Source organism: Geotrypetes seraphini, chromosome 1, assembly GCF_902459505.1.
Source record: "Geotrypetes seraphini chromosome 1, aGeoSer1.1, whole genome shotgun sequence".
Taxonomy (NCBI): Eukaryota; Metazoa; Chordata; class Amphibia; order Gymnophiona; family Dermophiidae; genus Geotrypetes; species Geotrypetes seraphini.
The window spans coordinates 504390522-504418011 of NC_047084.1; the positions used below are offsets into that span (position 1 = coordinate 504390522).

General features: G+C 42.3%; 2 protein-coding genes across 6 annotated transcripts in view; one reads left to right on the top strand and one right to left on the bottom strand.

Annotated features, from left to right (window-relative positions):
- Positions 1–27490, bottom strand: part of NTRK2 (neurotrophic receptor tyrosine kinase 2) — a 546312-nt gene that overhangs the window by 113422 nt on the left and 405400 nt on the right. For all 5 annotated transcript variants that reach the window (XM_033927854.1, XM_033927863.1, XM_033927846.1 and 2 more), the window contains one exon: positions 25554–25742. In XM_033927854.1, coding sequence (XP_033783745.1) covers positions 25554–25742 — 189 coding nt within the window. The remainder of the gene's footprint in view (positions 1–25553; positions 25743–27490) is intronic.
- LOC117351978 (cytochrome c oxidase subunit 7B, mitochondrial-like) lies at positions 22407–22800 on the top strand. Its single transcript, XM_033927908.1, has one exon. The coding sequence runs from the start codon at positions 22412–22414 to the stop codon at positions 22649–22651; it is 240 nt and encodes a 79-aa protein (XP_033783799.1). The 5' UTR covers positions 22407–22411; the 3' UTR covers positions 22652–22800.

A 27490-nucleotide genomic window follows, 5' to 3' on the forward strand; every position in this document is an offset into this window, starting at 1 on the left:
ACCGCCGAGAGCTAATTTTTTAGCTCCTGGAACCAGCTGCGCATTTCCTAGTGGAAGCTCGGCAACATGGTCTCGGGCCATTTTGGCCACAGATTTAGACAGCCTACTCGAAAGCGCCAACGAGAAAGCTTTAATGTCAGTTTGTTTTTTTCTCGTCGCCATCATTGGTCTCCCTGCAGAATCCCTGTGGGACAGAAGTTCGTTTTGAAACACGGGAGCTCGGAGGCGCAATTAAAACAGCAAAAACAGAACTTCCGGCGGAAACATGGAGCTGTAGACCGCGAGTAGCTACAGCTCCGCACCACCCGACCGCGGCTCGGCAAATTCGCCGCATTTTGATCTTCGGACTCGGTCCCCCCACGGAGGTGGTGTGTTCCCAGGAGGTGTGCGAGCAGATTGCACGGGTCGGCGCGCTGAAATGGCCACGAAGACGGTCCGTAAGGAGCGGGAGAGATGCAAGCCGCCTGACTCCAAAATGGCGGACCACGTGGCTCCCCCGTCGCCGGAGGCTCCTAACTCCTCCTGGGTGTCGGCGGTGTCTGCGGAGGTCCAGGCGGCGCTTGAAAGTTCCCTAGGAGACAAGCTGCAGCGCATACTAGACAAGTTGGACAGTTTAGATCAGCGTTTTGCTTCCCTTTCCTCTGAGGTGAAAGAGACCCAGCAAAGAGTGAGTGCTACCGAGGATACTGTCCAGCAGCTTACTCAGGAGCAGTCTGCTCAGGCTGCCTCTATGGCTGCATTGAGAGCCAAGGTGGATGACCTCGAGAACCGGTCCCGCAGGAATAACCTCCGTTTTGTGGGTTTGCCAGAGTCGGTGCGAGATGTGGAGCTGGGAGCGCTGTTGGAACGCTGGCTGCCGGAGACCTTATCTTTATCTTCCTCCTCGGGACCCCTGCGGGTGGAGAGGGCGCATCGTTTGGGGCAGCGGCGAGAGAATGCTGACCGGCCACGAGTGGTTATCTGCCGTATCCTGAATTATCATCATAAGATGGAGATTTTGCGTGCGTTGCGGCAGGGCAAGAAACTCTTGTATGACAACAGGCCCGTTCTTTGCTTTCAGGACTACTCAGCGGAAGTCTCTCAGGCACGGCGCCGGTTTTCACCTTTGTGCACCCTTCTCATCCAACGCCACATTGCCTTTTCTCTGCAGTATCCGGCTCGCTTGCGGTTGACCCACCTGGGAAGGGTACATCACTTTGACACGCTGGAGGCAGCGCAGCAGTTCCTGACGGAGATGATGCCAGAAGAACAGGCGCAGAGAGCTGTCGGGGATTGAGGAACCTTATCTTCGGTGGACTGTCCTATAGTTTATGTATGGACTGGTGGCCTGTTTTTCCTTTCTTTTCTTTTAACGCTTTGTATGCTTGGAACCTATGGGTCCCTCTAAGTATGGATGAGGCTGGGGGGAGTGTGGTTGGAGGGGAGACTGACCCGTTGGTCCTGCTGGTGTCCGGCGATGGGGTCTCTTGGTTTGTGTGTTTCTTCGTTTCTTTTTTTTTTTTTTTTTTTTTTTCAGATCCCGGAGGTTTCCCAGTGGTGTTTGGCCTGTTCAATATTGTGCTGTATCCATTGGGGTCTTTGCTGGAAGAGTGTGACCGCAGGTGGGAGATGTGGTGGTAGGGAGCGGGGAGGGGTGGGGTGTGTTTGAGTGCTCGGGGTAGCTTTGGTTCCTGGGGTTGCATTTTGGTCTTTTTATGGCGGGGGTCTGAGGCCCGGGGGCTCTTGGTCAGTGATCCCGTGGGAGGGTGGTCAAGGTTTTCTGGAAGTGATGCCCTTTTTGGGGTGTCTGGGATGTGAGTTGGGTGAGGGTTGGTTGTGGCAGGGGGAGGGAGGGGAGGGGAGGGGAGGGGTTGGGGGGTGGGGGGAGGTTGAGCAGGGTTTTGGGGATTCAGTGGTTGGGGTAATTGTAGATTCTAATGGGAGTGGGGTGGGGGGGCTGTTTGATCTGGGTCTGGATTGGCGGCGGGGGTATGGCTCGCATTTTGGGGCAGGCGGCTGCTTGATACTGGAGAAGTGGTGGCTGGGACGCTTCTCTGGTGCATTACTGGTTTCTTCTCTATGTTCTCTTTTTCCACTAAGTGGGCAACTCTGGAATATACTTTAACTTCTTGGAACGTGGGGGGGATTCATTCCCCTATTAAACGCTCAAAAATTTTGCAGCGTTTGAATCGCTCTAAAACCTCCATAGCCTTTTTACAGGAGACACGTTTATCCTCAGTGGAACATGCTAAGCTCTGTACCTGGTGGGTGGGATCCCATTTGGAGGCGCCCGCAGTGGGGGGAAAGGGAGGTGTTATTATTTTGATCCGAAAGGGTCTTCGTCTTCAAACCCAGAGAGTGCTCCGTGATCCGCGTGGGCGTTACATCGTTGCCTTAGTGTTACTGGATAATAGGCCCCTTTTGTTATGTAATATCTATGCTCCTAACAATCCATCGGGCAGGTTCTTTCGGGGGCTTCGCAATCAGCTTTTGCAGTTTGGTGATGTTCCCATGCTGGTGGGCGGGGATTTTAACGAGGTGCCGGATCCTAAGTTAGATCGCTCTGCTTCTTCGGGCAGAGAGACCTCTAAACTTTTCACTGGGGCCCAGCTCTTGGAATCTACCCTGGGGGTGTTGGATGTGTGGCGGGTGCTCCATCCATTGGAGAGGGATTACTCCCACATATCCAGGGCGCACGGGACGCTTTCTCGAATTGATTTTATTCTTATTTCCCGCGACCTGCTTCCCCGGGTGTTGGGGGTGGATCTGGGGCCCATTGAAGTTTCTGACCATGCATGGGTGGGATTGCGGTGGACCTGGGGCGACTCTGCATGCCCTAGAGGGCCCTGGCGGTTTCCGTGCTATTTGTTTAGGGAGGCTCGGTTTCAGGAATACCTGGTGAAGCGTTGGCACGATTTCCACCACAATAATCAGCAGCATCGCGAGGAGCCCATTCTCTATTGGGAGACGGCTAAGGCTGTATTAAGGGGGGATATCATTGCTTATGTGGCCCGAGAGTCGAAGCTTAGGTTCAGGACGGTTTTGGCTTTGGAACGAAAGGCGACTGCGCTGAGGAGGCAGTACAGCGGGGCACCCTCCTTTCTGCTTCGTACGCAGCTTTTGGAGGTCCAGCAGGAATTGAACGAATTGTTGCACCTCCGGGCTCTGCGGACGCGGGCGTACTTTAAGTTTCGATTATTTCGGTTTGCGAATAAGAGTAGCAGACTGTTGGCCCGCATGGCGCGCCCGCGGGGCGGACTGGAGGGTGTCTCCGCACTTCGGGACTCCTGTGGGTTGCTGCATCATCGGCCGGTGGAGATTTGTGAGTTGATGCGGGAGTTTTTTGCTGAGGTGTATGCGGATCCTGGCTCAGAGATTTTGGATGGGCAACTTTATCTAGATAGCCTCGATTTGCCCTGTATCTCTCGGCGAGATGCTGCCGCTTTGGATCTTCCCATTGCAGTTGAGGAGGTTGAATGGGCGATAGGGGTCAGTCCGTTGGGAAAGGCGCCGGGCCCGGATGGGTACAGGAGTGAGTTCTACAAATTGTTGGTGACGGAGATAGCGCCTGTGTTGGCTGAAGTTTATAATCTGAGTGTTGCTAAGGGCTTTTTACCACGATACGTGAATTTGGCGACTATTATAGTTCTCCCGAAACCCGGCAAGGATCCTCTTTTACCTGAATCGTACCGTCCTATTTCACTGTTAAACTACGAGGCGAAGCTTTTAGCTAAAATTCTAGCTACCCGCCTGGCGCGCGTCCTGCCCTCAGTGATCTCGGACTCGCAGGTGGGGTTTGTGCGGGATCGCCCTGTAGCTAAGAATATCCGGCGTATCTTGTTGGCTCTGGAAAGAGCGGGACAGGGGGGTGGCCCCTCCATGCTTATTAGTTTTGACGCTGAGAAGGCTTTTGACAAGGTGCGGTGGGGTTACCTTTTCGCGGTACTTCGGACGTACGGTTTGGGCCCTTTCTTTTATGGGGCCATACAGGCGTTATACAGTGATCCAGCTGCGCGGATTTCGGTCAATGGGACTCTCTCAGGCTTTTTTGATATTCATCGGGGGACTCGCCAGGGCTGCCCCCTGTCGCCGTTATTGTTCGTGCTTTCTTTGGATCCATTACTCCGGGAGATTCAGGCTAATGTGGATATTAGGGGAATGGTATTGGGAGATTCCCATTTTAAACTTGCAGCGTTTGCGGATGATCTCTTGGTCTTTTTAACGGACCCGCAGCGTTCCTTGCCCATATTGCTGGAGAGTTTGCGGGAATACGGGGATTTCTCCGGCTTCGTTCTGAACTTTGCAAAATCTGAGGCTTTGGCCTCCTCAACCCATCTTCAGCGGTTTTGGGGGGATCGCTTTCCGTTGCGCTGGGCCAATTCCTCGTTTCGGTACTTGGGGATCCGGCTGACTTTGGAGGTAGCCCACTTGTATCGCCTTAACATAGATAAACTCCTTGTCGACACTAAATTGTTACTGGCCAAATGGCAGGCGCTGCCGCTGTCTTTGTTGGGTAGAATTCATTTATTTCGTATGGTTGTGTTCCCGAGGTGGCTTTACGTTCTCCAGACTCTTCCTCTTTCCTTGTTACAGAGGGATATTCGATCCCTCTACTCCATGTTGTCCCGGTTTTGTTGGGGAGGGCGGAGACCTAAAATGAAATGGTCCTTGTTGGTGGGGCCCGCTTCTAGGGGTGGTATGGGGGTGCCGGACATCAGGGTTTATAACCAGGCTTGTTTGCTACGTCATGTGGGTGATTGGGTGATGGGCACCTCGTTTTATACGGATCTTTCACTGGAGAGGGATCATTTCTATCCTCTTCATCTGTTGTATCTCCTTCATGCCCCATTGTCCAAACTGCCGAGATCTTGCAAGTGTAGCCTTCTGTTCCGATCTTTGTGGACAGTGTGGCATCAACTCCTTGGGTTCTGGAATCAGGATTCCCATACTAGTACCCTGTTGCCATTGGTGGGGAACCTGGCTTTTCCTCCGGGGGTTGGCCCCTCAGTTTTTGGTCGCTGGAGGGCTCGGGGGGTGGAGCAGTTGAGGCATGTTCTGCAGGATGATGGGTCTCTCCTCTCATGTGCTGAGTTAGTGGGACGGGGGGTTCCCGAGCTTGGTCTCCCCTTTGCCTATTGTCAACTTAGCCATTACGTGGCGTCTCTCCCGGGGAGTTCCCTGCAAGGGGATTTTGGGACCCAGCTTAGTGCTTTTTTGACTGCTGACTCTGATACTAGGGTCTCTATCTCTTTTTTTCACAGTCAGATAATGGCTCTTCGCCCACCGAGGGTTTTTCCTGGTGTTTTGGCTGCCTGGCAGCGGGACCTGGGCAGGGATTTGGGGGACCATTTCTTGTTGAACGTCCTGAAACGTACTTCGGGTTTAATACATAGTGCGGACTTACGAGAATGTCATTATCGCACTGTCTTGCGGGCCTATGCTTCCCAAAGTCAGGCTTACTATATGGGGTGTGTTGGTACTCAATTTTGCACCCGCTGCTCGGGGGAGGTTAACACTTATTTTCATGGTATTTGGAGCTGCGAGGGGACTCAGGCTTTTTGGAAGGCGCTGGCCTCCTTTTTGCAGGGCTTGTTGAAAACACCTGTGCCTGTCTCCGTGAATTCTATGTTGTTTGCCCAATTCTCTTTCCTGTCTATGTATACTTCTTCTGACAAATTGTTTCTCAGTAAATGTTTTATTTTGGGGAAGAAATGTATTTTATGTTGTTGGCTTTCTCTTGAGCCCCCCTCCTTTTGGCACTGGAGGAATCGGCTTCACGAACTTATGGGCTGGGAGGCCCGTTTGGCCTGTTCTTCTCGTCGCCGGAGCAGAGACTTTGTTCAAACTTGGACTCCATATTTGAACATTTTGTCCCCTGAAAGTCGTAGCCGCGTATTGAATAGGCTCCATTTGTGAGTCCGTTCCTCTCAACACCATTGCTGTACCCTACTTGAGAGTTGTATGTTCATTGGAGGGGTGGGGTGGGATGGGGGGAGCTGGAGGGGGGGTTTCTTCTGTGAGGGGGGGTGGTGTTCACTCGCGGGGGACATCAGAGTCCAGTCCTCCGCGGCTGTTGTTGGGTGACATTGTATACCATGTTTTACTATTGCAGTTGTGCTTTCTGTTGTTTTGCATAATAAAACAGATTTGAACATAAAACAGCAAAAACAGCTTCGGGGGCAGCGGAGCTATCCCTCTAGGCTGCCATGAGCCACAATGACATCACTTCCTCTGCTTTAGTTCTTTAATATACATCTAAAGACACTAAAACAAAACTGTAACCTCTATCAAACCCAGTATGAACAGTGTCTAACAGAGATTCTGTAATTCTGTGTCATGATCATCCCTGAAACCAAATTGGAACATCCATAATCTGATTTTCAGTCAGAAATTCAGTTAACTGAAGAACACTCTTCTCAACAATCTTTGCCAATAAAGGTAGATTGAAGATGGGATGGTAATTATTCACATTTGACATATCCAGAGTTGGACTTTATAATAAGCAAGTAAGCACTGCTTTTGTTAATGCTTGCGGCATATATTCATTTTCAAAGATCTTATTCAAAATCTCACAAATCACATTCAGAGCGACATCCTTTAAACTCTTGACCAATGAAGGATGACGCACATCAAGTGGACAATATGAATTACTCCTACTTTGAAATAAGAAAGATGTTTGTCCATAATTCAAAACACTAAACCCATACCATGTATCACACGTGTCGGGTATCAATTATGTGTCAGAAGAAGAAAATGAGGATATAAAATAAATTGGAGTAAATCGGAGGTTCTTCCGCTAAACATACACTGTTCAAAAGGATTATTTGACACATTCCCTTTTCTTTGGAAAGAAGAGGGTTTAAAATATTTAGGTATTTGGATTCAAAAAACGTTGGAAGAGACGATGAAAGTAAATGAAAAATCCTTATTGCTAAAGGTCTAAGAAATGTGTGAGCAATGGAACCTACTACATCTGTCTTGGTGGGGGAGAGTCCAAACGGTTAAGATGATGATTTTGCCTGTGGTTTGTTACCAAATGGGTATATTGCCAGTTTATTTTCAGTGGTCCTTTTACAAGAAGTTGAATAGCATTCTTACCAAATTTGTTTGGCTAGGTAAAACTGCTAGAATTGCTTTAGTATCTTTACAAAAAACAATTACAGTGGGTGAGGTAAACTTCCCAAACTTTCATAGGTATCATCAGGCCTATATACTGCATCAGGGTATGCATTGGGTCTTTCCTGAGCTCATGGAACATCTTCCTGATTGGCTGTACTTAGGGCTCCTTTTAGAAAGCCACATTAGCGGCTTTATCGCAAGTACCTTTTTAGCGCGCGCTAACCCACGTGCTAGCCGAAAAACTACAGCCTGCTCAAGAGGAGGCGGTAGCAGCTGGCGTGGCCAGCAAATTAGCGTGTGCTATTACGCGCATTAAACCGCTAACGCGGCTTCGTAAAAGGAGCCCTTAGAGTGGCAACTTATGTCCCTATTACGATTGTCTCATGTGTTGAGTATCAAGTTACCTAGTTATGTTAAGGACAATAGTATTATATTTGACACTTGGAAAACCTTGAAATTCATTAACAATTTAACAGAAACTCCAGTAGAGAAATCTATGTGTCTATCCTTATGGCTAAACTCAAAGATTCAAATTGGCGAGTTTAAGATCGCCTGGAAGCACTGGATGCAGGCAGGTACACTAGAAGATGGTATATCAAATGGGAAAATGCTTGATTTTTCACGACTGCAATAATCTTTTGGTATTTCAGTCTCAAATTTATATGTGGTTGCAGTTGAAGCAAAGCCATTCAGAAAGGGTTCCCTAATTGGCAAAATTAAAAAAATCATTATAGCATGCAGGTCCTGTGCTTCCAGACAGATTTGCTAGGACATCAGGCCGCCCGTTGGTATAAAATAATATCTGAATTCCTGAATAAAAAGCCATTTGGAGCACTGAGATAAAGCAGCATATTTCTGCTTCTCAATGGCCATGAATTTGGACTTGGAGGATGAGATGTACAGCATGAACACCTATGAGACAAACATGTTTTTTTTTTGTTACATAGAAGTTTCTGGACCCCTGTTCATTTACAAAAATTAGATAGTTCTAACTCTATTAGATGCTGCCACTGTCATCTTAATGTAGGGGCACTGGATCATCTGCTGTTCTATTGTCCTTTGATACTTAACTTTTGGAAGTCAATATGGGGACAGATTAATACCATACTGGAGGCATCAATTCCATTGACGTATGAGGTAGTCATATGTGGAACATTATTGCATATTAAGCTCCCCATGGACTGCTATAAATGCTGGCTTTTCCTTATTATGACCGGGATAGCCATGCAAATGATTATTCGCAATTGGAAGAATTGGAATCACCTTAGTTTTCCTTTTTGGTGGGCAAGCTTATGTTTAACTTATAAATATGAGAAAATGAATGCTGACATGCTGGGGCATAATAAGATATTCAAATTAGTTTGGGGTCCATTGATGACTTTTGTAGATTTGGTATAGTTGTCCTTTATCTTTATTTTCTGTTGTTTTTTCACCCACACATCCAGGGGGTGGGGGGGGGGAGTGGGAGGGAGGGGTATATCTTTTGTTTTGGTATTATTCCTGATGGTAATGATGGATGGGGGAGGGAAATTTTATCTTTTGTATAGATACTGATTGATTATAAATGCTTGGTTGATTATCATTATTTGTATATAAATTGTACTGCACTTTTTGTTGGCATTAAAAACGAAATAAAGTTAAAAAGAAGAAGAAAATGAGATGCAATTTTCTCAACTTTCTGGACTAAACCCATAGCCAAATCTTGCACAGGCAACAAACTCTCAGCACTCTTATTTAAGATATAATGAAAGGTAAATTTGGCCACAGTCTTAAACTCCTTCATTTGAGATGGAGATTCCTCAATTCTCTTACTATAAAACTCTTTTTGTTTTGTCTCTAAATCTTTAAAACAATAAGATTGCTGACACTCTTTATAAGCATCCAAATTTGTTTGATAGAGCGTTCTATGCCACTCTCTTTCAGCCCTCCTAACTACTCACTTGCGTATTCTCAAATCAATGTGCAAAATTATTTCTAAACAGGGTCACAGATTTATTTGGAGCTATATTATCTAAAGAAGTTGCCAAGGCCTCATTATAAATTTCAATTGCTTCATCAGAGGTCTTGCCAGAAAACTCAAGATTCTTATTTCTAAGGATAGTTTCCAAAGCACCTATCTCAAACTGGGAATGTCTTTCAATCACCAGAACTCCCTTTCTATTACTGAGATCAATAAAACAACTCCAACTGAACAACATAAAAAAATGATCTCTCCAGGGTAAAAAAATCTATTCTAACAACAGAAATAGTAGTAGTAGCCGCGTCCACAAAAATTGGATCCAAAGTTCTACCTAACACTTAGGTGGGCTGATTCACAATCTGACTCCAACCTAACGTGGCTAAAACATCTAAAAAGTCCATCACATAAGAATGTCTTGTAGATTATTTCTCTAACTGAAAAGTATTGTCTTATGTACAGCTGTGTAAGGAACACAACCAGCTGCCATTAAGGACTCCAGTCTGATTAGCAGAGAAGAGGGAAGCGTAGCCCTTACCATTAGCCTAGAGGCATATGCAGGAAAGGGGGACAGAAAACCCTAGCCATTAACCTTGTGTCTGAATTAAGGGAGGACATGGGGTAGGGTTGCCAGATTTTCTCTTATAAAAAGAGGACACTTGGCCCCACCCTGTTCTTCCCTAGCCCTGCGCTGCATCCAGCTCCACTCCATTCTGTCCCCAGTCCTACCTCCGCATTAACCTCCACAAGCCTGGGGCCACATCTGGAGAGCCTCTGCACATGCACAGATGTTGACGCAATGACATCACTTGCATGTATGCAAATGTGGCAAACTTAGACATCAAGCAAGACCGTAAGCTTTTAAAACATTTATTTATGTACTTACTCATTTGGCCAACATCTTTGTTGTCAGTATTCTATAACGATGTATACGTACATTTTTCAGCAGATCTGAAAAGGGGGTGTAGCCATGGGAGGAGCATGAGGGTCAGGGGCATTCCTAGAATTTGCATGCAGTGCTGCCAAATACAACAAGCATGATGATTTAGGCCAAGTTTCAATTGGTTATAAATCCTTGTGCCCAAAATTGGGTGTGGATCCCGGCACTAAATACTATTCTATAAATGGCTCCCAAAATTGAGCACCATTTATAGAATTCCGCTTAGGAGGGAAGTTCTACAAATATTGCCTTAACTTAGGCACCGGTAAGCGCTCTACCGGTACTTAAGTTAATAGGGAAATGCTATTTGAAATGACAAATAACTTTAAATTTAAAGCGCCTGCCGGTATATAAAGAAAAGGTGCTGGAATTGCACCTCCGGAGGTGCCCACCAGTGTCCAATGCTACTATGTGCATGGCTGACACCGGAAGTGGCATTAGGTGCCAAAAAGCAGCAATATAGATGTGATTTACAATAAGGATGGGCGCCAACAATGTAGGCCTGGAAAACCCTGGCCTACATTTCCAGTGCCTAACTTTCCCAGAGGTGCAATTCTCTATACAGTGCCATCGCGAGACTGACATGCGATCGATGGCCACTTTTAAGGTGGCCGCCAATATCGGCGCCGTATAGAGATTCTGGGCTTCAGTACTTATTTTTTTGGTGCCCAAATTTGGGTGACGTTTATAGAGTGCTGCTTCCATGCGCTATTGCAGTCGCTTTACTGCCACTTAAATGTACCTGCGAAAGTGCCAGTATTTTGTATATTTAGGCATGCAAGTGACACCTAAAATGTAAGCCACCTGTTTTAGAATGTTTACAAGAATTCACCTCTCATACACATCCTGGGGGGGTGGGTGTAAGGGAAGGGAATAGAACTGGAATTGATTCAAGGATTTTATGAATAATTTCATGAAGGTTTCATTATATTTGTTTATTAGCTGGGAGGGTGGGGGAAATTTCATTATGCAATAATATTTGTAAGTTTTGTTGCAAATATGTGAATCATTTATTGCGCATTTGTAGTTTGAAAAATCAATAAAGAATTAAAAAAAGAAAAAATATAATTCACCTCCCAGCAGCGATTCCACACATTCATGGAGCATTTTCAAGGATAGCCCCCAAAAACAGCAAATCCATAAAACATGTCTTGTGGCAGCACTGATCAAATATTAATAAAGCCAATTAATGAAGTAGCAAGCAATGAAGTGCAAATCATTGCAAATATGCATTATCCTTCTCCAGTGGGCAGGAAGGGAAGGTGTATTAATTGTGGTGAAGACCTGAGAGTGAAGAAGAGGCACATGGCCAAAATGAAGAAGAGGCTTGGCTGAAATTAATGGGCAAGCACCATAAGAACAAATTAGAATGCTCAAATTAACCTTTGGCTAAGCACAGAAATATTTCATGGGTCTCAAATTGCTTTTGTCCTTTGCAAACTTCAGTTGATATTATCTGAACATTAGAAAAAAGTACTGCCTTGTTGACTGTAATGAAGAGATATAGTCAGAAATTTGGTTTTAAGGCCTTTTTTGCTCAATGCAAAGGACAAACACATGTTGACTGATTTTTAACAGGAGTGACCAGTGTTTAGTCATAACACTGGCTGCCACACTTAGTGAAACTAGATACTCAGGGCTAGATGCACAAAACACAGTTATTAAGACCGTGTGAATCACTGTTGGCTGATTTTTTTGGCTGACTCTAGAACAGCAAGTGATGCACCAACAAACCTCCATGCAACAGCTGAGTGGCAGGGAAAGCCTCTCAGCTGTTGGGGCTTATTTCTTTTTTTAATGGCATAGATGTGAGAGTGTTATACATGCACAATATCTGTCCCATAGCAAAAAAAATGTTGTGCTGTCCCCCCCCCCAACGATGATGGCCCTTCCCAAAGACCCCTCCATGAACCAACATGGGAGACCCATTCCAGAGGCAGGTACCAATGGAGGCCCCCCTGCACCATGGCCCCCCATGAACCATCCCCACCCCTCCCGCCCCCATATTGCAGGAGGGTTGCCTACTCCCTCCAGCCATTGTATTCTTCCACCCAAACCTCCCCCCACCTCCGAACCCTCCCCATATCTTTGTGAGAAGTTGAGAGCAGGAGGGATACTCTTTCCTTCCTGCTCGAGTCCCACCAGTCGAAAATGGCAGGCCTTTCCCTTCCCAGTGCATCTTATGATGCACAAGGAGGAGCCTAAGGCTCAGATGCCAAAGGCCCCTCCTAAGGGGCCAATCAGGTCCTTAGGCTTCTCTCTCTGTATCCTGGGAGCGGCCTTAGGCAACTGAGTCAATCAGGGCCTTAGGCTCCTCTCCATGAATCATAAACATAGGACTAATGTTAGGAAATTATTTTTCATAGAGAGGGTGGTGGATGTCTGGAATACCCTCCTGAAGGAGGTGGTGAAGAGGAAAATGGTGATGGACTTCAAACAAGCATAGGATAAACACAGAGGATCTCTAATTAGAAAACAAATGGTATAAATTAAGGAAGTAAGGCTGGTATTGGACAAACTTATACAGTTTGTGTCCCATATATGGTGATTTGGTGTAGGATGGGCTAGGGAGGGCATCAATGGGAACTCCACTAACTTGGAACATGAGGCTGTTACTGGCTAGACTTTACAGTAGATATCCTGCAAACAATGGGATGGTTGGATAGGCTAGAGTGAGCTTAGATGGCAACTTCAGCAGTTGGAACCTAGGACAATACCAGATGGACTTTAGTCTATGACCCAGAAATATCAAATGAAAGAAAAGTTAATTTAATCATGTATTTTTAATGAGAATATTTAATGGACAGACTGAATAGACCGTAGGTCTTTATCTGTTGTCATTTACTATGATACTATGTTAGGATGTTATAAACCAGATGAGGAACTGACTCAGTGGTGATTGCTGAGAGTTATAGTAAGCAAAGTCCACTCTGGAGAAGGCAAAAGGATGAGTGGGAGTTTTGGGGGCTCAGAAGCAGCACCACTTATTTTCAATGTCTTTATGGCTAATATAGGAACACACTGCCACAAAAGAGTAAATGGAATATAATTTTATGTGGCAGTGTGCTCCTGGTGTTTCGGCCAATTGTGCTACTGCTTATTCAAAGATATCTTGGGCGGTGCTTGTTACACTATCTTGTATATTTATGAAAAGTTCCATTGAAATTAACTTTGACTCCTGAGGTGGGCGTTTTGCACCAAAACTCAGTTCTACATCAAGTAGTTTTTTAGTGGATGCATAATAAACATTACCCATGTACTGGAATCAGAGTGGTCCCCCTGCCCCACACACACAATTTTTTTTTTTACTAGCACTAGTATTCCATAAAAAAATTAGGCACCTATTTGAATAGGCCTAAAATAGACCCCATAACCACTGTCTAGAGTAGATATCCCATTATAAAATGACACTCAAACATGTCTTCTCTACCATGGCTGACCCTACCATAAACATAGAGGAAGAAATACAAATCAAAACCTGAAACGTTGATAATTGAACTTTATCAAGAACAGAAAGTTAATAGCATGCTGCCTGTCCATTTCATTATTTTTCTGAAGTTGCAAGCATTTCTTTGAGCCAAATAACTTACTTGTTGGTTTTAACAAACCTGCAAGATAGGAATCTTCAGTTTTATGACTATAAACCCTGCCACACCCATGTTCTTCAAATAAAACCTTCTTTCAAGTTGACACCCGATTCTTAATACTTTCATAACCAGACACAAAAATCAGTTATCATCTTTCACTCCTCCACCACCTTCACTAATCTGTTCATTCCATCTTTTTCATGTCCCACTTTTTAGAAAAGAATTCAAATCCCCAAGTACACATTAAACAGACACCGGTGCTCATATAAATATAATTTTTTACTTCTTACATTACTCAGTGATGAAAGCATTTATTTGAGTCATAATGAGTATAAAAGTAAGTATATGAACTGATGCACTAATGCTTAATGACCATGTAAAGCCATTCAGTACATCTGCTAAAAAGCAATGTCACTAGGTTTTAAACCAATAATCAGAAGGGATGGTAAATATGACTGAATATTATCATGCCTCTGTATTGCTCCATGGTGCGACCTTACCTTATTGTGCACAATTTTGGCCACTGTGTCTCAAAAAAGATAGTAAGATTAGAAAAGGTTCAAAGAAGAGTGACCAAGATGATAAAGGGGATGGAACTCCTCTCGAATGAGAAAAGACTAAAGAAGTTGGGGCTCTTCAGCTTGGAAAAGAGACAGTTAAGGGGAGATATGATCGAAGTCTACAAAATCCTGCATGGTGTAGAACAAGTACAAGTGGATTGATTTTTTACTCCATCAAAAATTACAAAGACTAGGAGACACTCGATGAAGATACAGGAAGATACTTTTTTTTTTTTTAATAAATTCTTTATTCATTTTTAAAACTTTTAATAAGTGCAATATAAGATAAAAACATTTTATACTTTAAGATCACTTAATATTCTAACAGAAACAAAATCAAATCAAATATCCCAGCCCCCAAATACCCAAACAATTAACTTCAATTATAAGAAAACAAAAATCATCCCCATCCTCCCCCATCCTGGATGTGTATATTCAAAGGGAATAAGTGATATTCATTCTTTACAGCAATTAGTTAATAGCTCCCAAACATCTTCAAATTTCTTAAAATGCCCCTGTTGAATAGCTAAAGCATGTTCCATTCTGAAGATATGGCATAAAGAATTCCACCAAAAACTGTAACTTAGCCGATCCCAAGTTTTCCAATTTTTTGTAATGTGCTGTATGGCAACCCCTGTCATGATAAGTACTAATTTATTATTATTATTAGATGAAATTTGGCTCTTCGCTCTCATTGATTTGCCAAATAATACCGTATCATACGATAGTGCCACAGGATTTTCCAATAAATTATTTACTTGAATGATGGATTCCCAAAAACTATGTATCAATGGACAATAGAATAGTAAATGATCTAATGTCCCAGCTTCAAGATGACAATGCCAATTACAAAGACTAGGAGACACTTGATGAAGATACAGGGAGATACTTTTAAAACCAATAGGAGGAAATAATTTTTTCACTCAGAGAATAGTTAAGCGCTGGAACACTTTGCCAGAGAATGTGGTCAAAGTGGTTAAAGTAGATGAGTTTAAAAAAGGTTTGAACAAGTTCCTGGAGGAAAAATCCATAGTCTGCTATTGAGGCAGATATGGGGAAGCCTGGGATCGGTAGCAAAGAATGTTGCTACTATTTAGGTTTTTGCCAGGTACTTGTGATCAGGATTGGCCACTGTGGAAATAAGATACTGAGCTAGATGGGCCATTGGTCTGACCGTATGACTCTTCTTCTGTTCTTATATTCTTATGTAACAGAGGCGGGGAAGAGATATGAGAGCAGAAAAAATACTAGGATTTACTTAGCCTCTGGTTGTCAGGGAATGAGACATGCCTCCAGAAGATCACATTGACCCAGCACAGGGTATATTCTCTTTGCAAATGATACATAAGAACATCAATGTAGACACGGTGCAGTATACTCCTGGAATTTGTTGCCTGGAACCTCTGGTCTTTCTGCTGCTCTTTGGTTCCTGCTCTACGCTCAGCTCTTCAATCTATCTCCTTAGTTCTTGCTCTATGCCTGGACTGGCACTTGTGCTTCCCTGGTTGTCTTGGTCATCCAAGCATCCAAGTATGTTTCTTGACAATTTATACCAACCAAAAATTAGATGATCAGCAGGAATGGAACTGGTAAATTAGGAAACCTAAGGTTTTAAAGGACTTAGCAGAAGTCATTCAACCCATGCAGGCTCAGATCTATAGCTTCAAGAAGATTCATTGTGAGGACCTAACTCAGAACAAGAAGAATGGCTGTTCCTGTCGTTCTATCTACCTGCAAAGTTTCAAATGACACCACTGCACGCCCTTCAAAAAAATAGCAATACTAGAAAGGAACTACTTGATTGTTTTCAACAGTGTAAATTCTGGTTCAGATTTCTCTCACTCTGGCTATGGGGCTCATGTTCAAAAAAACCTAGATGTCCAAAAGATGGTATAAACTGGCACTTGGTCATCTTCCTAGTCAAAAAGTCCAAATGGGCATTTTCAAAACTGACATTTTATACGTCTCTCTGGTTGCTTTGTCTCCAGTGCATCTAAATCTTAAGGAAGCCTGTTAGAGGTGTGTTTGGGGCGGGATTAGGACTAGCTTAGCACTTGGACATTTTACAGTGATAATCATTTTACAAAATGTCCAGGGCACAATTTGGACATTCTAGGCTAGACCTGTTTTTAAAACGAATAAGGGCCAAAAAGTACCCAAACTGACCAGATGACCACTGGAGGGATGAAAATATGGCCCCCAAACACTCACTGACCCCCTCCTACCCCCTTAATATCTGCATGGAATAATACATATCTGTCTCTATGACAGCTGTAGATACTATGGCCAGTCCTAGTAGAACTGCAAACAGGTCTCTGGAATAGCCTGGTGGGCAGTGCAGTTTTGAAGTTGAAGGGCATGACCATGGGTATTTGGAGATGTGTTTCCTTCTGGGACTGGAACATCCTGTTCAAGACATATGGAGGAAGCTTAGCTGACATGTACCCAGGCGTCATGTTGTGTATGGACTTGTATGCTAGTATCAAGCCCTTGAAGACACAGCATTTGGCTATGGGTAGCCAGTGGGCCAATGATAGACCCTGGGAGACGGAGTCCTGCGTGCGCATGTTCTTTAGGAGTATGATTGCTGCATTTTGTACATGCTGAAGACATTGTATATTCTTTGCAGTCAGTTTGATGAATAGTGTGTTGAAGTAGTCAATGTGGAAGAGAATGAAGGCATAGAGGAATTGGGTAAAGTCAGGTTCTGAGAAGTAGTTCCTTATTTTGCCAACTTGCCGGAGACAGTAGAAAGAGGGAGAGACTACTTGAGAAATATGGATGGAGAGAGATAGGTTTGAGTCGAGGAGTATCCCTAAGCTGCATGCTTGGTCTTTTGCAGTTTTGGTACTTGATTTCCAGAGAAGAGAGGAATGGGTGTAGGTGCAGTGCTCTTTGTGGATCCGAAGGAGTTCTGTTTTTGAGGTATTTAGTTGTAGTTTGTTGATGGACATCCAGTTTTTGATTTATGAGAGGCAACTAAGAAGTTTTGTGATCTGGGAGTCGTGTGTTTTTCCCCAAGTGGGAGATATAGTTGGATATTATTAGTGAAGGAGTGAATCTAGATTTGGAATTTGTGGGTTATGTGTAGGTCTAATGTTTGTACAGGTCTAATGTAGAGATTAAATAGTAGATGGGATAGTAGGGCCCTTTGAGGAACACCATATTTGACTGGTTTTGGTTTTGATAGGACATTGTATTGTTGAGTAGTATGCTTTGTGATCTATTACTTAGGAAGAAAGTGAACCAGCATAGCATTACATCTTGGATTCAAATTTCAGAGAATTGTGTAATGAGGAGACCATGGTCAATGGTGTCAAAGGCTATACTGAGATCCAGGAGCACCAGTAGGACATCATTTCCTTTATACATATGTTTCCAGCAGTTATCAATGATGTCGAGGAGGACTATTTCAGTTCTATGGAATTTTCTGAATCCCGTTTGGAAGGTGAATAGGGCTCCTTGATTGTCAATGAAAGAGTGTAGTTGGTTGAGTACAGTTTTTTCCACAATCTTGAAGATAAAGGATAGGTTGAAGACAGGCCTAAAGTTGTTGGGCATGCTAGGATCCGGTGTTGATTTTTTAAAGACTGGTCTGATGATTGCTGATTTTCAGTTTGTGGACACTGAGCTTGATTGTAGGGAGGTGTTGATAAGAGGAAGCATGGAGTTTACATAGGTGTCTTTCACTAGGAAGAGCAGTGGGCAGGTATCTAGGATGGAGTCTGAAGGGTGAATACAGTCTAGTATCTTGGTGAGGTCATCATGTGAGACAGTTTTAAAGTAGGTTAGGTTTACAGTTGCAGATTTAAGAATCCTGTCTGGGTTGTCCAGAATTGGTGAAGAAAGTGTGATGGAGTTGAGTTGAGATCATATTTTGTCTACTTTGTTAGTGAAGACGTCAGAGTATGTTTCGCTGTTGAGTTTGGTGTTATGGCTTTGGTTGTCTCCTTGCGGTGCTGAGAATATCTTTTTTTTGTCAGTTTAAAAAGGTTTTTTAATCTATAGGGGGTCTTCAGTAGCTGTTGGGAGTAGTTTAACTTTTTTGCATCCAGGGTGACTTGTTTGTATTCTTTGTGTAGCGTTTTCCAGTTGGATTTGTCACCATTAAGCTTGGCTTTCCACTTTCCTTAGTTCTCTTTTCTTGGTTCTTAAACTGTCAGTGAACCAGTGGGAGGAGAGTTTGTGGTAATACCCTTCTAAGCTAGATGTTGGAAAAGTGAGAATTCATGCAGAACTGGGGAATTTAATTTAAATTAACATTTATTTTCTGCTTTACTCTAATAATAGTTCCAGGCAGATTAAAAATAATAAAATATCTAATAAAAATTCAAAATTTTTTAATGCCATTCTACCAGATTCAATAGAGTCCTCTATAAACTTCACAAATTCTTTCCAGTTTAATATACACCCCTGAAACAGTGAAGTTTTTGATCTTTTCTAAATTTCTTTCTCTTTACTTCCTTGGCAGCTTATTCCATAATACCAGTAATTTAGTCTTCAGTGTTTTATCCCTTATGCTCTGCAAAATACATTCTGCAATTTGAACAAAATTTATCCTTCAGAATCTAACCTTCTGTTAGAATAATATACTTCATCCATTTTCCGTAAATATGGTGGTGCTAAACCATGTACTATTTTAAAGGCCATTGCTGGAGACTTATCCTGGCCTATAATGGTAATCAGTGAAGCTGTCTTAAAAATGATGCTCTCTCCCACTTCAAACCTCCATATATAAGTATGCAGCTTTGGAGGGATCCTGAAACACATAGAGGGCCATTTTTGAAACGGACGTCTAAATCCAACTTGAACATTTCCCGCAAGACATCCAAAGTTGAGGGTGGAGAAAAACGCTCATTTTCAAAACCACTGGACGTCTAAATTTCTTTTGCAAGAATCGTTTATTTGACTGTCTTTGCCACCAGGACCTCCAACCTTAGGATGCCTAACTATTCCCCATTTTTGATCACAGAAATATCCAAGTTGAAAACGTTCAAATCTAGACCATTTGGACATGGGAGAGGGCAGCACTGTAATGGACTGGCCAATAGACATGCCAATAGAGAAGTGGGGTTACCTTAGAGGGCACTGCTGTGAACGTCACATAAATGGTGCAATGTGTACATCTCACCATGAACACCTTATAATTTATAAACACCTTATAATTTGGAGGTCAGCCCTCCAAAGCTCCTTCAAAACCTACTATACCCATCTGTTTATCACCCTAATAACCCTTATAGTTACAGGTGACACCTATATGGCGGTATAGTATGATTTTGGTGGGCTCACACTTTCTACCATAAATGTACTGGTTAGTGGGGCTTATAGGCCTGGGGCCTCCTTTCTATGGCACATTAGTCCATTCACTAAGCTACTTAAGACACCTGTGTGATGCTGTACTAACCTTTCCCATACCAGATGCTGCTGCTTTAGAGACAGATATGTACTATTCCATTCATATTTTGGGGGGGTGGGCAGGAGTTAGTGACCACTGGGGGAATGTGGAGGGTTATAATGTAATCCCTCCAGTGGTCATCTGGTCAGTTTGGGTACCTTTTTATCATTTAGATGCTTTGAAAAGAGGTCTTGCTCAGAACGTTTAAGTTCCATCCAGAGTGTCTTGGGAAATGTTTGATTATAGGTGCAGAACCCGAAAACAACAACGAAGGAGACCAGATGGTGCTCAATCCTTTTTATTATAAAACAGACTCGACACGATCGTGTTTTGGCCCAAGAAGGCCTGCCTGAGGAATCTTGGTTTTGAATGATAAAACCAAAGATATATTAATCCAAATGTCCAAGTATTGCAATAAAAACACTAAAAAAGACCAAAGGAATGACCAGAAACAATTGTGGTGTCTTTGGTCTTTTTTAGTATTTTTATTGCAATACTTGGACATTTGGATTAATACGTCTTTGGTTTAATCATTCAACACCAAGACTCCCAAGGCAGGCCTTCTTGGGCCGAAACACGATCGTGTCGAGTCTGTTTTATAATTAAAAAGATTGAGCACCATCTGGTCTCCATTGTTGTTTTCGTGCCCCTCACTGTTGTGAAAGCAGTTTCTCCTGTTTGTCTTTTTGATTATAGATGCAGACCATCCAAGTAATAATAATAATAGTTTATTTTTATATACCACCAAACCATCAGTTCTTGGCATTCACAATAATAATGCACTGGGCATTGGAAATACAAAGTCAAAAGGCATTGATTAAGAATATTCAGTGCTCAAGTATACTCCACTAATACAATTTAGAGAGCCCACTCTCAACGGAAGAAAAAGCCTCAGGTTTTCTTTAGGTAGGGCATAAAAGCTCAAACCTCCTCCACCAACATCATCGACTAAAAAACTTCCGGAGAGAATGTGCCAATTACCACATCTACTCTAGCTGCAGGACTGAACTCGCTATTGCTTCCAATTGTGAGGAAACTAGTGTTATTTCAATGATAGCTAACGTTTCACGGTCAAAGACCGTTTCTTCAGGGCTTAAGGTATTCCACCTTTCTCCACCACCACACTGTGAAAATAAATCATAAATACTATCTGTATCGACTTTACTTACTCCAATATAAATCTTACAGGGTCTTTAAAACGAGTACTCACTGAGCTGCTTGTTCTACTTATTCAGCGTCCTGTCAATGTGGTAAATACTCCTTAATTTATCGAGAGCACCGCCTATCAAATCACACCACATCTCTTACGTGGGGGACGTTGGCTGCTCTTCTCTGATTGGCTGGTTCAGCCCCGACCATCAGGGACTGGTTAACTCGTAGAGCGCGGCGACTTTAACAATCTGCAACAGTCTGTATAACTACATGAAGGTGTTTAAATAAACATAGAAACATAGAAACATAGAAGATGACGGCAGAAAAGGGCTATAGCCCATCAAGTCTGCCCACCCTACTGTCCCTTCCTCTTAAGTCTATACCTAGTGACTATTTATTCAGATTGACTCTCTTAGGGATCCCCTATAGGCATCCCATTTATTTTTAAAGTCCCATTTATTCTTAAAGTCCAACACGATGCAGGTCTCGATCATCCCATCAAGTCTGCTGACCCATCCTCTTAAGTTTATACCTAGCGACTGATGTTCCAGTTCGACCCTCATAGGGATCCCACATAGGTATCCCATTTATTCTTAAAGTCCAGCACGCTGCTGGCCTCGATCACCTGCGCTGGAAGCTCATTCCAACGGTCAACCACTCTTTCTGTGAAGAAGTACTTCCTGATGTCGCCATGAAATTTCCCGCCCCTGAGTTTGAGCTTAATAATACCAGTCAATTCCCGTGTTTAGACCCCCAGGCATTATCGATCCAAGTTCATAGATCCATCGCTGCTCTTTCTGTTGGAGGCATAATCGCCGATTCCCTCCCTGAACATCATCTACAACGTGCTCTAATACATAACATTGCAGCGCAAAAAAATCATGTTGATGTTCCAAGCATGCTGTACTACTGGGGCATGTATGTCAGCTCTATTTAAAGCGCTACTGTGTTCATTTAAGCAAATCCTTAACTGCCTACTCGTCTGGCCTACATAAACTTTAGAACAGGGGCATATTATACAGTATACCACAAATGTTGTGCATGTTGTTGCATATTTCAGCGGATATCTTTTGCCATTTAAAGGGTTAACAAACTCCGTTGATGTCACTATAATGGCACAATTCATGCAAGCACCGCAGGCTGTATGTAATGGTTGAACTAAAGTCTCTTTGGTCTTAAGTACAGCTGGACTTAACTGTTCTTTGAAGTTTGCTCCCCATGTATAGGCTATACGAAGATTATGATCTTTAAATGTATTAGAGGCCAATGTTTACGCAGGATTCTATCTAATTGTTGAGATCTCTTATCATATCTGACAGTACATGCCATTGTCTTTTCTGTTGTTACCGGTGCTTTCTCACATAACATTAGATCTCTGTTAGCATATACCCTGATCATGTCATAAACAGAGCCTACAAGAGGGTGTTATATGCGTGCCTGACTGGAGAAAAGAGGGTAGAAAGGGCGCGCGCATCCGACCAGAGAAAAGAGGGTAGAAAGGAAGGCGAGAGAAGGCTGGCAAAGACCAGGTCATCCTATTTGCACCCAGGTTGAGGGGGATCCTGGCCTTGGCGAGGTATGGGGTGTCACTTTTCGATCAGACTCTCCTGATGGTCCGGCGATCTGTCTCCTCCTCTAAAGATGTTGCCATTAATGGGTAAGCACATGTTAAGGATCGGAAAGGATTTGCAGAGATACCGTTGCTGCCCTTGCGCGGCTATCATGTTTCCTCTGGCCAAGTCGGCGCTCGCGCTCACAGCTCGTAGTGTTCAACGGATTGCATCAAGACAGTGCCACCACCAAAATGAACATGACTTCCATGCTAAATATGGCAACCTGATCCTTGTTTCTGGGGCAGTATTCTGTACTTCAATCTGGGCATATGTTATAACACAGACTGGAATTACTTGGAATTTGTCCCCTGTTGGCAGAGTTACACCAAAGGAATGGAAGGATCAGTAAATTCATCTCTTCTGGTGCTGGAGCAATTTTGCACTGTCTTGTCTGTTAAAATCAAACTTGACTATGCTGTTTAGATAAAGGCATTACTTCCTTAGCACCATGCCATAGTTGTTAATATGAATGTGTAATAAATATTTTAACATCTTTAAAAAAAAAAAAAAAAAAAAAGGATTTGCAGAGGGGAGCCAGGAAGCTATATTCGGATTCCAAAGCAGTGTTCAAATTCCGGGGCAAAAATGAAGAAAAAAAAGTTCGGATTCCAAGTTGTTCGAGTTCTGGGGCATTCGAATTCTGAGGTACCACTGTACATTGATCAAAAAATTAATCAAGCAACTTGTGGAACCCTAAATCATTCACTAAACTAATTTTCACTTTCAGCAAAATATTAATCAATTATAAAATCTGTAAACACATCACATGCAGATAAGTAAATGAGTAGATGAGTAAATAGGAGGAAAGGCAAACATTTACTAGCAGGAAAACACACATTGAAGATGATGCTGAACTTAAAAGATAGTATGACACTAAAAGGGGACATCTATGTGTGGCAACATAATATTTCCACATGAATGTTTGCCTTTGGTATATGACAAATATGCAAAACAGGTTTCCCACACAACTATAATTAACTAAACAAGAGGAAAAAGACCTCCGATGCCTCGCCACGTAGAATATGGATTTGCAAAGTGGTCAAAAGCAGGACAGGATCTCTATCATCAGTCAAAAAACCTCTTGTAGCTGATTGAAAGGACTATTTGAAACTCGTGTATTATACACTTAGATAACAACATTTAAATTGCTGTTTGTTGTTATCTAAGTGTATAATACACGAGTTTCAAATTTGTTTATGACTAAATTTGAATCAGATTGGATAAAAAACTCTCCATTTACAGAACATATTTATTTATGGCGAAGATTCATTGATGATATTCTCATGCTATGGAAGGGACCAATACATCTTTTTGAAAGTTTCTTTAAATGGCTTAATTCCTGTGAACTACTTTTTGATCGTCCAAGTAGCCATTTAGGATACTTTTTAGGCGTTTTTTGTTTTTTTTTTATTATGAACCCCATAGGTTTTAGTCTATTTAATAGTGCATTTGAAATAATTGCAGTATTAATATTTGATCTTTCATAGTCAAAAGAGAGTCAATCCAAACACCCAAATCTTTCAACCTCTTTTGTATAGGAAGCATCAGAGTCTATCTCAACAACTTTGGGCCAGGAAGGATCCTCAACTCTTTCTACCAACATGAATTCAGTTTTTGCAATATTCAAAATTAACCTATGCTGCATCATCCAATCATTAATTGTATGCAGGAATTTTACCAATTTACTTTCTAGTTCATTTTGCCAATCATCCATTGGTACAAAAAATTTGAACATCATCTGCATATAGACGGTAGCTAATACCCAATTTATAAGAAACATCAAAATTGTCATTGGGAGCACTTTTATGCTTTGAGTCATTCTTTTAACCATTCTACATGACTTCAGATGTAGGAGTAGAATTTTATATATGGCAGGAATTATTGGTCTGCTGCAGATACACCATAATTTTAAAGATTTTTTGATGACTAAGTTTTATTTATTCATATTATCCATCCTCTGGATTCTCCAAGTGTCACACAAATTTTCACAAGCAAAATTGCACACTATCCTGAGATGTGTATACAACTACCGCAGTCTAGAGCAGTGGTTCCCAACCCTGTCCTGGAGGAACACCAGGCCAATTGGGTTTTCAGGCTAGCCCTAATGAATATGCATGAAGCAAATTTGCATGTCTATCACTTCCATCATATGCAAATCTCTCTCATGCATATTCATTAGGGCTAGCCTGAAAACCCGATTGGCCTGGTGTTCCGGACAGGGTTGGGAATCACTGGTCTAGAGTGCTAATTGCTCCAACACTATGGGCTCCTTTTACAAAGGTGCGTTAGGGCCTTAACGCATGGAATACCATGCGCTAAATTGCCATGTGCGCTAGCCGCTACTGCCTCCTTATAAGCAGCCGGTAATTTTTCAGCTAGCACGCGCTAATCTTGTGCATGCGCTAAAAACATTAACGCACCTTTGTAAAAGGAGCCCTATGTGTAGGAGCAGTGTTGGAGCATTTAGCGCTCTGGGCCACAGTAGTACTAAGTCACTTACTGTGACTTAGTAAGAAGGGGGTGAAGGATAAATTGGTTAATGAGCCAATTAGGACCAATAATATTTGGCAACATTTTGGATTTGCGCTTGTGCATCTTGCTAGGTGCTATCCTATAAAGATCTGCGTGCAAACCTTATAGCATGCACTCAAAAGGGGCTGTGGCCAAGGGAGGGATATGGGTGGGTTAGGATAGTCACTAAAGATGCATGCAGAGTTACGGAATAGCAGGGATCTGTGCTTAAACTATGTGCCAGGATTTACAGCGGGTTTCAGTTGGTTTCATATAACCGAAAGCTACTCAGTCAGATTAAATATCTATCATACAGAAAGCAGAAAAAGCACACTTAGAAGAGGTTCAAAGTTTAATTATGCAAAATGTGTTTTTATGAAAAATTTCAACAATGGTTCCATCAGTCCTGAACAAATGATCCTTGATTATCAGTTGTAATGAATCCAGGATCATTTTTTCCATACTGGTGGAAGCTGTTGTCTGTCACCAGTTGGCTGTATGCCCCTAACACAACCATATTGGTGAAAGGTGTCCATGTTGGGCACTATTTCCTGGAAGCATTAAAAACCATTTTTCTTCATATGGTCTGCTTCTTGATAATATTGGAGAGATATCCTGGATACAGACATAGCATACTCAAAATACATTTTGCAAGCAATCTGTGAGGCCAAAGACAGATTTAAAAAAAAAAAAAAAAAGAGAGAGAGAAGAGAGAGAGAGAATGATTCTATTATACTTACAGGTGTCAGGCTTAAGATGGCTATTTGTGATTCCAAAGTACTGGGGGTTTTCTATAACTGGAATTTTTGTCATTCCAATGATCACAGCATCTGGGCCTCCTTCAGAAGAAGAGGGTGTGTTGCTTCCATTGGATATGTGATGGAGAGGGCTTGCTGAATCATCATCGTTGCTGATAACAGAAGAAGGGCCTGAAAAAATAAAAGCAGAAAAGAGTTTCTATCTTGTTCTACAGCTTTGTTTTTTTAATAGTTTTTTCCCCCCTCCCTCCTGTTTGTTCTGCGTCCCAGTCACTTTCTAATGGAGTAAAATGTTGAAAACCAGCCCTGGGATTGAGTGAATTTATACAAATTACCATCCAGGTATAAACTCACATCTGAACAGTATTCCAAGGCTTGTTTTCTTAAGGGGAAAGGTTAGGTCAATCACAATCTCATCTGTCTCCCCAATTCCTTTGATTCTCAAATTCACATTAAAATTCTAAAGCAGAATCACTCCTCTGATGGAAAGATAGTTGGTAATTTTATTTCTATCTCTTAAATTATAACATGCCTACCGAGTAATAATCATATTAATAGTACTTCTCGTTTTTATACCTTCAGGAAAGAAAACATAGTAAAGGTGCTAAAATATGGCAATTCTATAAGCCGATGCCTACATTTTGGTCCTGACAGCGCACCAATTTATAGAATATTAACATTTACCTGCGTAACTGGCACCAGTAATTTACAGTTATGCAAGTAAGTGTTGGTCGGGCTTTCAGAATTTCCCCAATGAATATGCATGAGATTTATTTGCATGCCTTGTCTCCATTGTATGCAAATAGATCTCATGAATATTTATTGGGGAAATCCTGAAAAGCCAGCCCTTAAGGACAGAGTTTGCCCACTGTTGTGTGAGGCACTAATCTATAAAGAGTGCAGATAACTCACTTACCATGCAACTGTTGGGGGTGAGGGCATAAAAGTGGGTGGAGCATGGCATGCAATGAGCATGCCATTAAGTGATCTATGCAACTTAAAGAATATAAGTTGTATACATTGCATTAAACACGTATGTTATGTTCTATATAATCTTATATCCCACTAAATCCTTGCCAAGTGGAGTTCGAGGCAGGTTATAATCAGCATGATCACTATATAAAGGTAAACATACAGTGCAAAATCAAAAACAGTCTAAATTTTTATCAGACTTTTAAAATAGCAGGCTACAAACAGTATTTTCATTACACAAAGATAAATATACAGTGCAGAGTCAAGATCAAACTGAAGCTCTGACAAAGACTTTTTGAAAAAGCCATGTTTTCAACTTTTTGCAAAACAAAGCATACATAGGAGTAATATGAATCTCTACAGGAAGTGGATTTCAGATTTGTGTAGCTTGATAACACTCATTTTGGTGCCTCATATGTTAGACCTGTTTCTGAGTATATTTGACCTGCTGATTCCAAACACGTCACAGGTTTTCTCCTTTTAATCCTAGTTTTTGAAATACAGAACACTCTTCATTCTGTTCGCCCATTAAAACATCAGGATATTTTAATGTAGTGTTTAAATTAATATCTTTTCAGCATGAAGGAAACAAATTAAAAATTAAAAGAAAAGTGTACAGAATGAAAATCTTCTTATTTCATACCAATAGTACAAGTTTATGATACACACTTTACAGTCATTTGACACACATGAAGCTCCTTTTGTAAGACTTCTGAGAGTGGGATCTGTCAGGATAATCCTGCATAAGATTCCAACATTAGTCTGCCATCATGTGTGCATCCCATGTTCCTTGGTATCTGGCTTCCATTCTTTTGGTGTCTTGGTGAAATCTTTCACCTTGCTCTTCGTTTAAGTCACCAAGGTTCTCTGGAAAGCGATCTAAGTGACTATGCAGATAATGGACTTTAACACTCATGTTACAGCCCAAGCCTGTTGAAATGAAAGAG

Coding starts and splice junctions, on each gene's coding strand:
- LOC117351978 (XM_033927908.1), top strand. CDS start 22,412: ATGTTTCCTCTGGCCAAGTCGGCGCTCGCGCTCACAGCTCGTAGTGTT.